Below are 19,715 nucleotides of genomic sequence, written 5' to 3'. Positions count from 1 at the left end.
AAGAGGGGCTACATTCGGAGCACAAGGGGTAGAAACAGGGCTCTCCAAGAGAGCACGGTAAGACCCCACAGCTGGCGTGAACTTGAATTCTCCGCCTGCCACTCCGTTAGAGTCCTCAGGAGACGATGTGTCCAGCCCCTAGCTGAGGGCTCACTTATGGATCCTGCCAGACAGATGCCATGCTCGTTCTGACAGTCTGGTAAAACCCGGATAAGAGGATACCAGACCGGAAGGGAAGAAATGCCCTTCCACCAACCTCCGTGTGCCCACACCCCGACAGGAGGGTGCCTTCATGCTGGGAAGCATAAAGGGAAGGCACCAAGATTCCCCAGACTGGAGGGGAAAAGAGGTGGAGATGTCCGAACGATAGAATTCCAGAACGGAGCAGGACTTAACAGGTGATCCATTGACAATGAGTCTTGAGATTAATCTCTTGGGATTTAAGCTCCTGGGAAAGGGAAGGCATGGACCATGACGTAGATAGTTAGTTAATAGGTTGACAATGACCCTCATAACGAGCTCCTTATAAGGAGACCCGTAAAAGAGAGTTTTCAACAAAGGAAGGAGGGGGTAACCGCTTTGCTTTGCTTGGGCCGTGTCCTTTCCAGAAGACGAGGCCAAACTCAGAGATGGCACCGGATTAGAGATCCGAGACGTCCTTGAGGGGGCCCCGGAGCGGGTCTTCTTGGTTTAAAAAGGGTGGTCTTTTTTTTTTTTTTTTTTTTTTTTTTTTTTTTTTACTGACTTCACCTTAGGGACGGTAGACCAGGAACCGTCGAAAAGGGATGAGAAGGTAACGAATCCCCTAAAGGAAAAGTTTGCCTCACCTAATTCCGAGCTAAGCGGAAAAGGCTTGTCTCAATTATTCCCGCACCTACTTATCGCTCCGGGACGATGTTCACAGGTCCGAGAACGAGACAGAAGGCCGCAACGTCTTCAGAAAACTCTCCGTAACCAATTAACTTGAAGCGAAGAGTTACGAGACTTGCGGCCGGCTCCAGGAGGGGGAAAAATTAGAACCCCAGACACCGGAGGAACAACTATCAATAATTTATATAAGACGGAGTTTGGCGAAGGAAAAACCGATAGGTGTATATGAAACCTACCAATTTACCGAGAATCTCGCCCGGAAACGGAGTTTGGCGGAGGAAATCGATAGGCGTATATGAAACCTACCGATCCACCGAGAATCTCGCCCGGAGAGAGCCCAAACACCGAAAGATTAACTATTAATAAGCCACAAGAGGCGGAGAACCGATAGGTTTATATGAAACCTACCGAATTAACGAGAATCCCGCCCGAGACGGAGTTCAAAGAGCGACTATTAATAAGCCACATGAGGCGGAGCTTGACGGAGGTAAAACCGACAGGTATATATGAAACCTCACGGATTCATCAGGTAGCCTGCTTGGGAGAGCATAGCGCATAACGCAACCTGCCGGGTGCCAAACGACTAATAATAAGCCAAAGGAGGCGGCGTTTGGCGCGATAAAACCGACTGGTGTAAATAAAACCTACGGATTCATCAAGTAGCCTGCTCGGAGAGAGCATAGCGCACTTTACAACCTTCAGAGTCAAGAATAAGTCACATGAGGCGGAGTTTGGCGGAGACGAAACCGACAGGTATATATGAAACCTACGGGTTCATCAAGAAGCCTGCTCGAGGAGAGCATAGCGCATTTCATAACCTTCCGTGCAAACTATAAATCCAAAACAGACTGCGACCGAATGGGAGCTATAGACTCCGTGACCGCTGGTTTGTTGTAGGATAGCGGAGCATTCCTGCACTTGACAAAACCAGTCGAAAACGTATGAGAAAAAGGCATGCTGGAACGGATGCCGGAGCAGAGTACCGTAGCAGCCAAAGCCTAGTCAGACCAGGAAAACCCCCGGAGAAAACCGGAGAGAAAACCGGGCTAACAGGACAAAACTCATAGACATAAAAACAGAGTCAACGGAACATTCCGAAGCGATCATGTTTGAACAAAATGTGGGAAGGTTATGAACTGTTCGGAAGTGGGCGCACTCCGAGCCAAGAGAGGAAAACCCCGGAGGAGGATATCCTGAACGGTGATAGCGGTGGGGAATAAACGCCGACCGCTAAACACTAAAACCGCCGTAGCAGTAAGCAAGGAGAGCGCCCAACAAGATAACGAAACACCGAACAGGTAGTAGCAAAAAGGAGGGGGAACGCCGAAAGTAAATAAAGCGGAAGACAGTTAGGTGGAGAACGCTAACTGGCCTCGTATGAGATCCCAACAGTGAGGTGCGAACGTGTAGGAAGCACCACGAAGGGAAATAGTCGACGTAAAAGGAAGGGGGAAGGATAGGCCAGGAGGTTGGTAACCCAAAGCAGCGACCAGGGGTGGGACAGCACTCCCCGGGCGCCCAGAGATTCTCATAGATCCCCTCGCTATGTAAGCTGTGTCGCACGACAAGAGCGAGAGAAAAAGAGAGGAAGGGCAAAAACCTCTACGGCCAGGAGAGCAATGAAAGATAAAAGGAGTGTGAACAGGAGTGGGGAGAGCACTCCTGGTCACCTCCAGGTCCAGGTGGAGTGCCAACTCAGACACACCAAGGACAATCAATCAATGCAGAGGGAGGGGATTTAGGCTACGACATAAAATAAGGATAATTGCTCTCAAGCCTTGGAAAGTTAACAAACTTGAAAACAAACCAAGGGGAGAGAGAGAGCAAAGGATAAAAGGGAGAGAAGGGGACTCTCGAAACCACAAAATAACATATATATAGTCAGTAAAAGAAGTGTGAACAGGAGTGGGGAGAGCACTCCCGGTCACCATTGGTAAGCAACCCAAAAAGAAGGATTGAACTAGGATAGGCTACGCAGGTAAACCCTCGCTATTCCAGCTTAACGTATTAGGAACATTAGCCTAAGTGAAAAGCCAAACAGGGAGAGGGTGGACGTAGGCAATATAACCAAGTCAAAACCAAACAAAGGGAAGCACCAGACATAAAACACACATGTACAGAACGAGATCACCGACATGAAACTCATACGCACAGATCGAGATCGTCCCGCTTAAACGAATTTTTTTCCCCAAGGAAAAAGTGTTACAGCCAACCCCTAGGCTAACCTAACTGAGGCGATGTAAAGGAAGGAAGCCTAGGAGAGGGTAAAGGCTAACAAATAACTCAAAAAAAAATCATAATAAAACAAAAATTGTCTGTAAGGTACATGTAGGAGGATAGGCAGGCCCAACACGACATGGACGTGAAGGGACATGACCGACCTCCAGTTAAATGAAAGTATCCCAAAATTCAAAAGCAACCAAGCACAAGGTCAAAAATTAAATGTAACAATGAAAATCATGTTCCCATACACTTAGAGAAGTGAGTCTAAAACAAGGCAAAATAAAGCCAAAATAAGAAGCGAATAGGCCCGAGGGGGAACCACGTAGCCTAAACAGCAAGACAGCACTTGATCAGGAAGGGAACACAAAATTCACAAAATAAACAAAATTATGAAAACAAAGTAAAAACCGTAACAGTACCAATGAAAATAAGATCCCCAAAGGCTAAGAGAAGTGAGTGACAAAAATAAAGCATAATGAGGCCATGATAATAGCGAAATGGGCTCGAGGGGGAAGCTCAGAGCCTAAACGCTCAACAACATTTCTCGTAATGAAGCCACGATAAAAGCGAATGGGCCCGAGGGGTAGCTCAGAGCCTAAACGCTAAACATCACTCCCGTAAAGAAGCCATGATAAAGGCGAATGGGCCTGAGTGGGTAGCTCGTAGCCTAAACGCTAAACATCACTACCATAATAAAATCACTCTCGTAATGAAGTCATGAAAAAGCGAATGGGCCCGAGGGGTAGCTCGTAGCCTAAACGCTAAACAGCACTTCTCGTAGTAAATGGGTACAGAACAAACAAAAATTAATCAAACCCACTAAAGATAGGGATCATTAATGGTAAAACATCCCAAATAAAAAGGGATACAAATAAAAAACACAAAACAAATATGCCGAGCCAAGACCAAGAGAGGTCAAGAGACGACGTGAGAGGAGATCGAGACGGGCGTTATAAATTCCTTTAATTATTAAACTAAAGGAAAATAAGAAGCCTCAATCGCCTAAAAAACAACAAAACACTGGTACTCAAGTAATTGAAGAAGAACCTTGCGAGGATGCCATAAAAAAAAATCCAAAATAGAGCACAAAATAAGGATCACAACGAAATTACGTGTGAACGAAAAAACGTGCTAAAATGGAATGCGGCTAGTGTTGCCTTGTATACAGTCCGCGAGTAGTGCATGGGCTTGTATCGGCACCTCTCTCGTTGGGACTTTTGACATTGGGAATCTCTATAGGATAAGGTTCCGTGTTTTTGTAGTTCACCCTTTTCCATACACGACTCCATCTAGTGGAGCTCGCTCTGGGGGTAGTAACTCCAGCATTTCATTTAGCTTTCTCTGGTATCTAGCAACGGAATTACCTAGAAATAAGTGCTGAATGGACTATTTCACCGGGTGACACGGGACCCCGATCCAGAAAACAAGATATCAGTTAAAATCACAGGTCACGAATTATACCAATGCATAAAAGGGATGATATTTATATATACACAGGGAAAATAGTGCTAACTGTGAATTTGCAAACTTGTTGACATGTATGCCATTGGAAATGAAAAAAAGTTTAACACTACTTGGCAACGTTATGTTGAGTCTGAGATTTTGGACGATACAAAAAGAATCATGTTGCCTCAGATTTGAGCATGACTGTACCACAGGTGGTTTGAGTAGGTGGGCTATTGGGGTCGGTACCGGTATACTGGGGTCCTGGAGAACCTCGGATAGCAGTTGCACCCTGCTTTTGGCAATGGAAACAGAGGTACCACAGTACTGCTAGTGAGAGACCAGGCCTGATACCAGTACACAGGTATATCAGTTGCACCTGTGCGCAAGGCAATGGGAGCATGAGGCAACCTTCCTCTTCCTCTGCTTGCTAGAAGAAGGGGGAGGAGGCGACAACACTCGATGACGAAGATGAAAAAATGAAGACAATAATGATGACTTCCTTCTCCCTTTCTTGAATTTGGCAAGCATGCATTTGGCAACAGCAACAGAGTGTAGAGGAGAAAATCATTCAGAGATAATGTACATGGCAGTACCTGGGAACTCAATCCTGATACTGCATGAGGGGTTACCAAGGGAGTAGGAGCAGTCCTACAGCAGACACTGTGGTCGGTAAGTTGTCCCGGTCAAGGTTGGAGGAGATACTGTACCGGGAAGCCCTTCGAGCCTAAGAGTGATCATTAAGTTCTAGTCACTTGGCTCTACTGAGAGGCTTAGTGAGGCACATAACTCTCTAGGGCCCTTGGCCTCTAGAACACCTGGAAAAAGAAGTTGGATTAGATTGTATATTACATTCATGTCACATCGTGACATACAATAATAAATGATAATAAATCATATTAATACATCAACCTCAAAAAAGAGAGAAACCAATTACACAGTCTGTCCTTCCCTGGACAGCACCTAACCCAGCGGTGTCCTCTTCAAAAGGCTAAAGTGATATATAGGGGTTTGTATATAATTATATCACAAACAGCAATCACACAAAAACATATCAACAAAAGAAAAACAAAAGAAAGCAAACAGCATTCAGGCAGAGAAGCAGCATTCAGGCAGAGAAGCAGAGAGACATCTTCATGCGATGACAGACAAAAGCAAAGAGTGCAGACCGATGAGTGGGTGGGGCTTCCCCCCAACCGTCGGTAGCTAATAACCTTGTCTGAAAGTTAACAGCCACTCCAGCTCACGCTCGCAAGCAAAATCCCTAAGTAAAGACCAAAGGTTTGTATTTGTGTAGGAACAAATTCATATTAGATTACATAATATTATTAAGAATAATTAGATTGAGACTCAGTTTCCATTCATAAGGAAAAAATTTGTTGACAGTGCAAAAATAAATTTCAGAGACTGTGCCAAGGAGATGTAGTTAAAACTCAGTGTAAATACAAACTACAGTATTCTGCATTATCTTAAAACCCTCTGATGACTTTTCAACATGATATTTAATAGTCATAGGTTCTTTACTAGTCAACTGAAGATTTAATATTTCTTCAAAATTTTTGCCAAAAATGGCACAATATGTATTCAGTATCTCACAAACATGAATCTCAATTCTCACAAAACGCATTCAGAGAGTGGATAAAACAATTTCATATGACGCTTGCAAAATTATGTACAGTACGTACAGTACTGTACTGTTTTATGTAAAATTTGAAGAAAGTCAAATAGAAGGCAATTTCCATTAAAGTAAAACATAGCACAAGATGTCCTGCCACAACAAAAGAGACAGTATCAAGAAAATTATGTAATAACTGAATGCAGTGAGACATGAGCATAGGTCTTCACAAATTTATAGTTTATTTCATTAATCAAAAGCAAAAGTTTTCTAAAACTAGCTAGATAAGTGGGGTATACTGTACAGGATTTGGCGAGACTGATGCTTCATGCTGAATGGAAGTGTGAGAAGTGCTAAATCTAACCAACCACTCTAAACCAAAATGAAGGAGTATGTAAGACAGTGGTTTGTGCACTGTACAAATACATACAGAATACTGTATAAAAATATATATTATGCAGCAAAAACAGGTAAACTTTATGAATATTAAAGCTATGAATAAGACACCTAGTTCCGACTCCCAGGCACCTACTAAGGTATCCTATGTCCCCTACTTTATGATTGCTTCCCATCAGAACTAACGAGCACAAGTCACATTACATCTATAAGCCCTGGATACATTACAGTAATTTTTCTTCTTAAAATCCAGAACATTCAAGATCACTGAGTAATGAACATTAGCATACATGAACCTCTATTCCTTAAGACCCTTTTAGGCAAAATATGCAACAAAATTTTTACCCCAGCTCCAAATTCATTTGAAAAATACAAAAAAGATTGAAGAAAAATTTGAAATATTTTATAAATTGTAAGCTAACCCTCCATAATTACAGACTTACACTAAAAGCAAGCTAACCCTCCATAATTACAGACTTACACTAACAGCAGAGTTAAAAATCATAGGAAGTGGGCAAACTCTATAGCGACTGGAGACTACTAACCTCTTAGAATGACTAAAGAATTCTTTCTGCTTCTGAAGTATTAGCCTAATACATCCTGCTAGGTCATGAAGTATTAGGCTAATACATCCTGCTAGGTCATGATCATAAGTGGAGTAAGAAGTACTCTATTTATATTCTATAGATAATAAAAGGACACAAAATGGCCATACAATCTAGAGAAATTAACAGTTCCAGTCATGCTGTTTGAAATGGCTGTTCTAAATCACCTAACTTCTTCATAGCAAACTATTTCTATTAAAGACAAGTCTAACAAAATTAGCAGAACAACCTACCAAAGAGAGTTGCTTTGATTGATGTGCAATGTCATCAGCTAATTGTTGTGATGCTGCAGAATGCCTAGGATGTTGCTGATGCAGAATAACAAAAATGTATCCACCTGGGAAATAAAAATCAAAATAATTAAAATAAATTAACCTGGGAGGAGAAATCTTAATGTAGTAATTGAGCATCTATGTTACAGTTATATGCACCACAAATATGGAGACACAGTAACATGCGCCACAGTTAGAATGAAGGCAAACTTGAGCGAGCAAGTTTGGAAGAATGGCATTTGAGAAAATGTCTCAAGAGAGCTGACAACACATAAGAGTGGAGAAAGTGAAACTACTTTAGTAAGACTTCATTATTACTCGGGATAGCAGTATATGTCATTGGTATCTGTATTCCTGATGCCATATTTTCTAAACTTGTTGAGTATTAAAAGCAGAGCTCATAGTAATATGTAGACCAGAATGCTGAAATTCTTTACTGCCCCCTCCCCTTTTCTTTACAGTTCCTATAGTTTCTTTATTTGAAGCAGATAGATATGAAAAATTTCCATGACCAAAGAAGTTGAGTGATCTCAAAAAGTCTTTAACACTACCTGATCCAGGGTACATGTATAAAAGTGTGTTCATGATTGCCTTTGGTGAATTTGCTATCATATATGTAGGGAACATGGTGTGTTCTATTCTTCTTGCTCATTTTCTTCCTTTCATGGAATTTTCTTATTCCTGTATTTCCTTCCATACTACATATATCTGGTTTGATAAAAAGTAAAAAAAAGCATGAAAAAAGAGTTGCCTGTCATGCCAAGTGAGGCATGCCTAACACAACACGGAATGCTACTTAGACTAGTTTATGAAGAGTAAAAATAAACACAAGACAAAGTATGAGGGAGGTAGGAACCATTAGAAGAAAAATACAAGAGGCAGGTAGGAAGTTAGGGAGATCTTATGGAGAACCCTCCTTATGTGAGCTATGAAACACAGTTGCTTAATTTATTTTAATCATTCAAAATATGAAAGAAATGCTATAGTACAGTACATCAATCAACTACTAGTTGGAAATAAAAAGACTGCTTAAATGTCAAATATGAACCATGCCAATACAATGTTTTATAGCACTCAAAATGAGTACAATACACATGAAGATTCTTAAATATACTGTAATTAGAAGTCAAATGCAACCATGCAAGTCCTATGGGGCTCCTCCTCTCCCCTTCCTTGTAATACACAGTCCAGGAGTTCATTTTTCTTTCCTCTCGTAGGAGTGTCTTGTTTGCTTTGAGAGGGGTGCCGATGCTATCGTTGTCCTTTCTTCTGATGTTGGAAGAGTCCTTTGGTAGTGACTGGAGGCTTGTAGGGCTTTGATTCACACCAAGCTTTCTTAGGCTAAGGAAGAGGAAACTCTCAAGGGTAATGTTTCCCAGATTCCCCTTTTTTCAAGAACAGTATATATTGCGCAATTCTGTTGCCAGGGTCACTCAGTCAGTGAGTTGTGTGACAACAGATTCTTCACCAAGGGTCCCAACAGATAGGGGGAAGAAAGCAATGAGGAGGTTACACTGGGGAGCAAGCCTAAATGTGACACCCCAGAAAGTCGTCGAGTGCTCCCAAAAAGGATCCACATAAGTGCTTTGGCTACTGCAGTGAACCTTGTTCTGGAAGACACTGGAAGCTCTTTAACAGTGAAGCCTACCATAAAATTCAGTCATGGCTATCCTGAGATTTTTCTTGTAGGAGTTCAAATTGCTGGGTAGCCATGTCCATTGGGAGCTTTTTCCTTTCATAACGGAGGACAAATGTTGCTCATTCCTTTGTAGTACTATCAGATACTGGGTTGGTGGAGACAAATAGCTTTATTTCTGCCATAAACTCTTGTTTCCCAGTCATCACAAAATTCTGAAATTCCATCTTCGCGTGACTGACTGTTTCAAAAGTGAAGAAACAGAAGGCTGATGCCTACCAGGGAGGTCATTGGTTCTGTAAAATTGTTGTTGTACTGTATTTTCCATTAAACTGGAGCAAGGTTGCTTCTATGGCTTTCACTAATATGGTTTCTATATTATTGGGCAGGATAACTGACTCCTTCAATGGTTTCTGAATTCCTACTGAAGGAGGAACCAAGCACCATTCAATACTGGAAAAGGCCACTCTGTCATGAAATTCTGTATGCTCAACCTCAATCAGTTTTCTTCTGGGGAAAGGATGCACGTTGAGGTGTCTCACCACGGGTTATCAGTATCATTCTCAGGGACAGATATTGGTGCCCATACTACATTCTGATCTGAGGATTTATTGTCCGACTTGGTTTCAATTGTTACCAGTTGGAGCTCTGGGAATGAGCAGGCTATCTCTTATTGGCCATTCTGATTTCAACGGGGATCTACACAACTGATTCAACTTCTTTCTGGGTTTAGGTTTTTTATTACTCTGTTCCCACTAACTAAGATTTTTGGTGATAAACCTATCTCTGCCTGGGCAGACTGTGCAGCCTCTCAATCTTCTAGTTTAAAGAATGAGAAATGTTTACATATCACACCTGATTCTATATCCAGGACGGACCTGAATTCCTCTTGGGAATCATGGATAGCATTTCTATGCTGATGCTCAGTGGCATGTGAGTCCTCCAAGGAGTTACACTCTCATGGGGTTATCCTTGACACTGTTCATGATTTCATTCCAGAAATCTTTAAGTACTTCAAGCAGATTTTTCCAACCATGGAAGCCTGCATGAACTGATGAGCCAAGGCAGTCGTATCATCATGCCTGGCAGTATAGAATGTACAGCAAGCAGAATTTCCTATTAGGGAAGCCTGCATGAAATGATGAGCAAAGGCAGTTGTATCATCACTTCCTGGTAGTAGAGAAAGTACAGTAAGCAGAATTTTCCTGTCAGAGAAGACTGCATGAACTGACTGAGAGAAGGAAGTTGTACAACCACTGCCTGGCAGTATAGAAAGTACAGCAGACAAGTGGTATTTTCTGTTAGGGAAGCCTGCATGAACTGATGAGCTATGGCAGTTTTATCATCACTGCCTGGCAGGATAGAAAGTACTGCAAGCGGAATTTTCCTATCAGGGAAGTCTGCACGAACTGATTGAACCAAGGCAGTCATATCATCACTGCCTGGCAGTACAGAAAGTACATCAAGCTGAATTTTCCTATCAGGAAAGCCTGCATGAACTGACTGAGGCAAGGCAGTCGTATCACCACTGACTGGCAGTATAGAAGTTCGTGATAAATCACAACTGTAATCCCAAGAAGGTACAGACACTTCATGGGGTTGGGTGGACCCTATCAGGGTCCCCTCAACACGATTGCTACATCAGAAAGGCACGATCATCATTTGAAGTATCTGTCAAATGTAAAGCAGAAGACTGTTCCCTAATCTACTGTATTCAGAATGGAAATTTCATTGGCTATATCCATTTCATGTCAGGTAACAGTGACCTCTCTCCCAAGGAAAGACTCTGTCTCCATTGGAGGAGATGATCCTTTGAGGAAGAACAGCAGCTATGGTATAAAAAAATATATATGTATATATACAGTATGTTTATATATATATATATATATATATATATATATATATATATATATATATATATATATGTGTGTGTGTGTGTGTGTGTGTGTGTGTGTGTGTATATATACAGTTGACCCCCGGATTCGTGGACTCACAATTCGCAGACTCAGCGATTTGCAGAATTTTCTGTGGAACCTATCTATAAATTGTTAGCGGGAAAACTCACCCACTTATAGATTTTCTCGTAAAGCAATATTCTGTATTTCCATATTATTTTTGTTGCTAAATACTGTACTGTACGTAGATATACATTTTATGATAAAATAATGATTTACAGTACTAATATTCAAAAATTAATATTAAGTGTAATAAGATTAAATAATAAAAATAATAATTTTCTCTCTCTCTCTCTCTTTCTTCCTTCCTTTCTCAGTTCTATCTCTCTCTTATACTGAGATGAGAGAATTTTTATTCATATGTAATATGTATGTTTATTTGTCTTGTATGATAAATAAATGATTTACTAATTTTCAATATTAATATTAATGTAAACACAGCAAAATATCAATTCATTAAATAAAATATAGTGAATTAGTAAGATTTTAGTTAAGTAAATTCTTTTCCTAACAATAAATTCTCTTCCCTGGTCTTTTTCTGTCTACATTGAGAGGGAGGATGAAGGCGTAAATGTCATCATCTTGGCATATTGATGTGAAAGGGTTAGCACCTGGCCCAAGAGTCTCTCTCTCTCTCTCTCTCTCTCTCTCTCTCTCTCTCTCTCTCTCTCTCTCTCTCTCTCTCTCTCTCTCTCAGCTAGATTATGTTCTTTGTATTTCATCTCTCTCTCTCTCTCTCTCTCTCTCTCTCTCTCTCTCTCTCTCTCTCTCTCTCTCTCTCTCTCTCACTGAGATAATTTTTTTATGCATATGTAGCATATCTTTATTTGTTTTGTATACTGTAATTTTATAGATAAACGTGACATTATTTGTTATTAATTTTTTCATACTTTCCATGCCATAATTACAACATTTATGCATTTTTATGGTAAATTATATAAAATTTTAAGAGAAAACATATCAATTCCCAGTCTTCTCCGAAGCTTGGAGTGAGGGGGGTGTAATCTAATGTCAATTATCTGACATATTGACAGCAAAGGGTAGAAAATGTTGCCCACTCATGGTCAAATATGTTGCCCACTTGGTGGTCAAAATACTGCTGCGAAGGATACTGAAAAATCTCGCTCTCTCTCTCTCTGTATCTATGATGCTAGGGGATGGTGCAGATATGGAGATAAATGCAGGTATATGCACAAAATGAATACATATGAAGATGGAAGATCAAATACAATGGAAAAGTTGGATTTTTTAATGTACAAATTTCTGGAAATGAAGAAAAGAACAACATATCAGAACAGGAAAGAGAGATGGGAAAATCCTTATTATTACCCATATTAGATAATGGAGATAACACGCAAACCATCATAGTGATGAATGCATAGGGTTTAGTTTCGAGTAACTCAAAAAGAAAGATAGACTTCTTAGAAGAACTAACCCAAAATGAAAAAATAGAAATAATGAATATAAGTGAAACCTGGTATTCCCAAGAGACTGGTAATGATGATCAGATAAAGGGTTTCCAAACTTATAGATCAGATAGAAAAATAGGAATCAAGGGGGAACCGCAATATATGGGAGAGATGTCAATCAAGGATCTGTGAGAAATATAGTAACACAGAATGTGAATTAATAGCGGTAGAATTTGTATCTGAAGAATTAGTGAACATCGTTACATAAAGACCCCCTAATACTAAAGAGTTTGACATAATAATTGACAAGTTGGATGATATATGCAGAAATCACAAAGACTGGACTATACTCCTATCCGGAGACTTTAACTTTCCTTTCGTAGAATGGAAAGAACGAATAGGAGACTGTGGTTGTATTTATACATATAAAAAAGAGAGTAATAGTAGCGCAGAAGATAAGAGGCAATTTGAAAAGCTATTAGATATGCTACTAGAACATAACATTCAGCAAATAAATCACCTGCCAACAAGAAAGGATAATATTTTAGACCTTGTATTTGTGAAGGAGGTGAACTATGTTAAAGAAATAATAGTGTATAATACGAGTATTTCAGACCATAATCTCATAGAATTAACAGTCCGTTCCAAAGCACATGAAAACAGAGATAAGCAAGAGACGAAAAAATGAGAAGGATATGGAAAATACAATTTCTATAGTAAGAATATAAAATGGTCATAAATAAATGAAGAATTAAACAAAGACTGGGAAAACATATTCATAAGTGATAATATACAAGTAAATACGGATATATTCTATAAAATATTAGAGGAAATAGTGGAAAAATATATACCGAAGAAGAAAAGTAAACAACAGTCACGCATACCGAGAGACAGAAGGATCTTGTTCCAGAAAATCAGAAAGTGGAAAAAAGGTCTTGCAAAAGAAAAGAATGCATGGAAAGTGATGGAACTAAAAAGTAAGATAGAAAATGCAGAACAAAAGATTATACAATCAAAAGAAAATGAAAAATGGGACTTAGAAGGAAAGACTCTAAAAAAAATCAAGCAAAACCCCAAGATATTTTACTCATATGCAGAAAAGATGAATGAAATAAGAGTAGAAATAGGCCCCCTAAGAACTGAAGGGCAATTAACGAATGAAAAAAGGGAAATATGCAACATATTAGCAGAAAGATCAGAGAGAATTTACACTTAGAATTGATAATGAAGATAATGATACAGAAATAAGAGATGAAAATAGTGAATATTTATCGGACATAGATATTAATGAAGCCGATATTGTGCATGCTATTAATGAAATTAAAAATGGATTAGCAGCCGGACCAGATGGCATCCCTGCTATTTTGTTAAAGAAAGTAGTTCATTCTATCGCAAAACCGCTCGCAATATTATTAAGACAAAGTGTAGATACAGGCAAGATTTATGATGAACATAAATTAGCATATATTACCCCTATTTTCAAAAGTGGATCAAGACTAGAGGCAAGTAATTATAGGCCTGTGAGTCTAACATCACATATGAAAGTGTATGAAAGGGCAATGAAGAAAAATATAATGAAACATTTAATGAAAAATTTCGCCAATGACACAAGAATAAGTAGAGAAATTACTTGTGATGAAGATAGGAACTTGCTACAAAGAGATCTAAACAAAATATATGAATAGGCAGAGGTAAATAGGATGGTATTTAACTCTGATAAATTTGAATCAATAAACTATGGTGATAAAGAAGGAATGCTATATGCATATAAGGGACCTAATAACGAGACAACCACAAATAAGGAAGCAGTTAAAGACCTTGGTGTGATGCTAAATAGGAATATGCTATGTAATGATCAAATAGCAATACTATTGGCAAAATGCAAAGCAAAGATGGGAATGTTGTTCCGGCACTTCAAAACAAGAAAAGCCGAACACATGATTATGCTTTATAAAACGTATGTACGTAGTCCACTTGAATATTGCAATATATGGTATCCACACTACCAAAAGGATATTGCACAAATAGAGAGTGTACAAAGGTCCTTTACAGCTAGAATAGAAGAAGTTAAGGACCTAGACTACTGGGAAAGACTCAATTCTTAAAATTATATAGTCTCGAAAGGAGAAGAGAACGCTACATGATGATACTGTACAGGCACGGAAACAGACAGAAGGAATTACCGAAAACATCATGGAGCTCAAAATATCAGAAAGAGCAAGCAGAGGTAGATTAATAGTGCCCAAAACTATACTAGGAAGACTAAGGAAAGCACACAGGACATTAATCAACTATGCACCATCATCAATAATGCAGCAATTATTCAATGCATTCCTGTTCTCATCTAATGTACCATATGCCCATCCCAGTAAGCAAGCCAACTACTGTACTAGAATCTGGTAAGAACACTTTCTATTTTATAAATTGCTATACATTTTATAAAATACTGTAATATTGATACTGTACAGAAGTACTTTATTCCAATCTTTATCATTTACATTATCATTCCAGACTGACATGCACCTTTAACATGACCTCTACTGTAAGTGTGCATACCCTTCCTTATGTAGCCTACATTTTTCAAATCACTAAAGGTATGGAATTCTTAACTGTTTTTAATGTTATAAACTGTTATATGTACAGTACATTTGATAAAATATAAAATATAAAGTAATTTACTGTACAGCTTTATTCTAATATTCCAGACTGCCCAGCACCTTTACTAGATCTCCCTCATCCTAGCCTACATCTTTTAAAAATCACTGAAATTACGTAAGGAATTCTATTTTTGTATTTTTATAGGATATTTTTGTACTGTTCAACATAGGTTTGTGAAATACCTGAACTGATGCAGAACAGTGTATTGTACACATACTCTGCAGTAATTTTATCCTTATCATTGCAGGCTTCCTACACATGCACATCTCCCACAACCTATCCTGCAGTTGTAACAGCTTTGAAAATCACTGAAATTAGATAAGGAATTCCTAACATTTTAATTTTTAGGCATTTTACTATTCTACTGTAAAATACTGTATTTATACATGATTTGCATGCCGGACTACTGTACAATATATGTACACTAATAGTAAATTTTTACATTCCAGAATCCCCTGAATCATGTAGCAACACCAACATTTTTCCAGGGTTAAGCAGCATGGGGTTTTAAAAATAAAAGTAAGGAATTCACTTTTTTTATCTTTTATACATTCTCTGGTATACAGTAAATTACAGTACTGTACACCTGTGTTACTCCAAAACAAAATGTATTTTACTGTTGTCCAGTATATGTCCAGTACTCTATACTTTATTGCATACAGGACTTTACAATTACTACTGTACAGTACACTACTGTATACTTTGTACTAAATTGTAAATTTTTACATTCCAGAACCACCAGTTTTTGGATACACACCACATCAGAATGTAGGTAAAACATCAAGAAACAACATGCAGCGTACCCAAAGGATTAAAAGTAAGGCTTTCATAACTTCTGTTTCAAACTTTCATACATTTTTCTGACTTCTTATGCCATCGTTCCAGTTTACACGATTTTGGCTTACAATGTGGTGCAGGAATGGAAACACCGTCGTAAACCGGGGACTACCTGTACAGTATACATATATATATATATATATATATATATATATATATATATATATATATATATATATATATATATATATATATATATATATATACACAGGCAGTCCCAGGTTTCTTACTTCCTACAAACGTTCGAGGTTACAACACTTTTCAAATATATTCATCAGAAATTATTTCCCGGTTTTACATACGTTCTGGGGTTCTGACGTGACGATCCGAATATATATATATATATATATATATATATATATAATATAATATATATATATATATATATATATATATATATATATATATATATATATATATATATATATATATATATATATATATATATATATTATATATATTATATCATATATTACATATTGTCATGTTATTTTATTGAAACAATCATCTCAGGGTTGTTTGCCTGTTTCTCCTTCTTTCTGCATGTTTTCATCAGGTTGGTGAGGTAACGTCGGCCTCGTTGATAAGAGCAGTTTTTGGAAGTCAGGTTTTGGAAAGCAGATCGGCAGGTTCTCGACAATGGTTTGTCGAAAACACAGCAGCAGCAGTTTCTGAGGATCACCTTGTTGATGGTGATGGCAGCAGCAGCAGCTTTGGAAGGATCACCAGGGTGTTGGTGATGACGGCAACGAGTTTTGGAGTGTCACCTCATTGATGGACTGCATACAGCAGGTATTCGTTACCAAGGGAGCATGTCAATTCAAGTTCTCGAGGAGGAGGTCGTGACCGGAGCATGGTCACCAACATCGGTTTATCTCTTGTGTCGACGCTGTAGTGATCGTTCGGTGGTGGATCGGCGATAGTTCAGCAGCGTTTGATGGTTGTCCTCGAGGTTTTTTTTGATGGTGGTGCTCATTGTAAAACTCCATTTATTTATGGTTTATCATTATTGCATTTCACTGTCATGTACAGTGTTTGTTACTATTGCTGCTGGTTGAGCAAACGGCTCTTTTGGTGTTTTATAATCATTACTGTTGGTTGAGCAAAAGGCTCTTGTGGATTGTCACATTATTATCGTTATTAAGCAATATGAAATTCTGATTTATTATGATTACAGTCAGTCCCCGGTTTACGACGGTTCCGGCTTACGACGTTCCGAGGTTACGATGCTTTTCAAATATATTCATCAGAAATTATTTCCCGGCTTACGACGCATGTTCCGGGGTTACGACGCGTCATACGCCGATCCGACGGAAGAAATATGGCCCCAAAACGGCAGAATAATCATAATTTGAAGGTTTTTTTGATGTAAAACTCAATAATAATGCAGTTTACATCGTTTTCAATGCACCCAGAGCATTAAAAGTAAGGTTTTCTTATGATTTTTGACGATTTTCCGGCTTACGACGATTTTCGATTTACGACGCGGCGTAAGAACGGAACCCCCGTCGTAAACCGGGGACCGCCTGTACTGTTGTTATGTGAGCGGGTGTAGCTTTGGTTATATTTTATTGAATTGCTACTGAATTATTATTTAATTACGCTGCTGTTAGTAATTTTTTTTTACTTTCTGATTTACTAGTTATGACCATTAACCTATGATGTTTCGCTGTGCTTTCCAAGAGCCTGAACTCATTTGTATATAATGTAACATATAATGTAAATAAATTAAGTTAAGGCACAGAGGTATTTTCTTTGGCTCCTTCCCCTTTTGGTTGTTGCAGTGCTTCAGACCACTCCTGTCCCCATACTGTTTTTTTCCTTTAAAAAAAAAAAAGAATCTGAATGCCCCACAGAGAAGGGGTTCATAACATTGGCGACCTTGTGCCAGGATTGGGTTCTGTTGTGGCTTGTGGTTCTGTGGCATCCTTTTGGGGGAGGAATTGAAGGTGTAATGTAAAAATAAAAAAAGATTCATAATTTTTTTTCCGTTAAGGAAGGAGGTGTCATGTTTGGTAGTTATTTTATTGAAACAATCATCTCAGGGTTGTTTGCCTGTTTCTCCTTCTTTCTGCTTGTTTTCATCAGGTTGGTGAGGTAACGTCGGCCTTGTTGAAAAGAGCAGTGTTAGTCAGGTTTTGGAAAGCAGATCGGCAGGTTCTCAACAATGGTTTGTCGAGAACACAGCAGCAGCAGTTTCTGAGGATCACCTTGTTGATGGTGATGGCAGCAGCAGCAGCTTTGGAAGGATCACCAGGGTGTTGGTGATGATGGCAACGAGTTTTGGAGTGTCACCTCATTGATGGACTGCATACGGCAGGTATTCGTTACCAAGGGAGCACGTCAATTCAAGTTCTCGAGGAGGAGGTCGTGACCGGAGCATGGTCACCAATATTGAAGAGGATTTCTTCAGGACAGCAGTTTAGCTGTTGTGTCGACGCTGTGGTGATCGTTCGGTGGTGGATCGGCGATAGTTCAGCAGCGTTCGATGGACGCCCTCGAGGTTTTTTTGATGGTGGTGCTCATTGTAAAACTCCATTTATTTATGGTTTATCATTATTGCATTTCGTTGTCATGCACAGTGTTTTGCTGAGGACCCTGACTTTGTGGGTTTAACAGCCATTTTTGAAGTCATAACTGGTTTTTTTGAAAATCTGCCTACAAGAAGAGTTTGTTTAAGGAAAGAATAAATCCTTTCCATAAGAAATCAGGGTATTCATACAACCTGGATCTGGTATATACAGTATATTAATTTTGTTATTTTTACACGAGATGTGTGTAACAGGGGATACCCTATGGCTGGTGTAAGGCTCTGAAAATTTATAGGTATTATAATAATTTTGATAATTTATAGTGAGCAGGAGGCCACCATAACAATATGTATATATATATATATATATATATATATATATATATATATATATATATATATATATATATATATATATATATATATAATATATATATATATATATATATATATATATATATATATATATATATATATATATATATATATATATATATATATATATATATATATATATATATATATATATATATATATATATATATATATGGGCAGTCCCAGGTTAATGGAATGGTTCCTTCCCTGGCCAAACACCACTAACTGAAAATCAGCGATAATGGCACCGAAAACCCAACTTAATGGCGCCATTAACTGGAGATCGGCGCCGAAACCCCCACTTAACAGTGCCCTTAACCGGAGATCAGCGCCAAAAATCTGGTTAACAACATTGCTAGACAAGTGCTGTAACACTAAAATGCCATTAAGTGATGCCGCCGGTAAGTGGGAGCTGCCTATATTTATATGTGTGTGTGTACTTGTGTATACAGAAAGCAAACTTCATCTATACAAGAAGTAATACAGTAATTGTTTTACCTTTACTTACGCTCACAGCTTCTCTCGGAAAAAGGCATGCTGCTGCAATCACTGAAAAACAAGGAATTTCAGTTATTGAAGTTACTGTATTATACAATAAAATAAACTTATTGTAAAGCAAAAGAATTGGTTAATGCTATAAAAACTCACAAAACTTTATTGAGAAGTGTGCAAAGACATATGAAGCAGTGTTACCTATTTAGCTGTTTTACACCCAAGTTGAATTTAAGATAACCACATAAGAGAATATTTTATATTACTGAACATGTCAAAGAGTATGACAGATGACTAAAATGACTTAATCCCTAAAGTTTTACCTATCAACATGGATTCTGACATTTTCTTATGCAATTTCCTAACAGAATACTGTTATCCTTTTCTTATTTCACCACC

The 19,715-nt window shown here is 38.5% G+C and overlaps 1 protein-coding gene across 6 annotated transcripts in view; it reads right to left on the bottom strand.

Annotated features, from left to right (window-relative positions):
• LOC136832257 (beta-1,3-glucosyltransferase) overlaps positions 1-19,715 on the bottom strand; it is a 132,718-nt gene that overhangs the window by 93,639 nt on the left and 19,364 nt on the right. For 5 of the 6 annotated variants that reach the window (XM_067093154.1, XM_067093131.1, XM_067093124.1 and 2 more), the window contains 2 exons: positions 19,323-19,373; positions 7,386-7,489 (listed from right to left, as the gene is read on the bottom strand). In XM_067093154.1, coding sequence (XP_066949255.1) covers positions 7,386-7,489; positions 19,323-19,373 — 155 coding nt within the window. The remainder of the gene's footprint in view (positions 1-7,385; positions 7,490-19,322; positions 19,374-19,715) is intronic. The other variant, XM_067093164.1, reaches the window with a different exon arrangement.

The sequence above is a fragment of the Macrobrachium rosenbergii genome, chromosome 4 (genome assembly GCF_040412425.1).
Source record: "Macrobrachium rosenbergii isolate ZJJX-2024 chromosome 4, ASM4041242v1, whole genome shotgun sequence".
Lineage (NCBI taxonomy): Eukaryota > Metazoa > Arthropoda > Malacostraca > Decapoda > Palaemonidae > Macrobrachium > Macrobrachium rosenbergii.
This window is presented reverse-complemented; position numbering and strand designations above follow the sequence as displayed.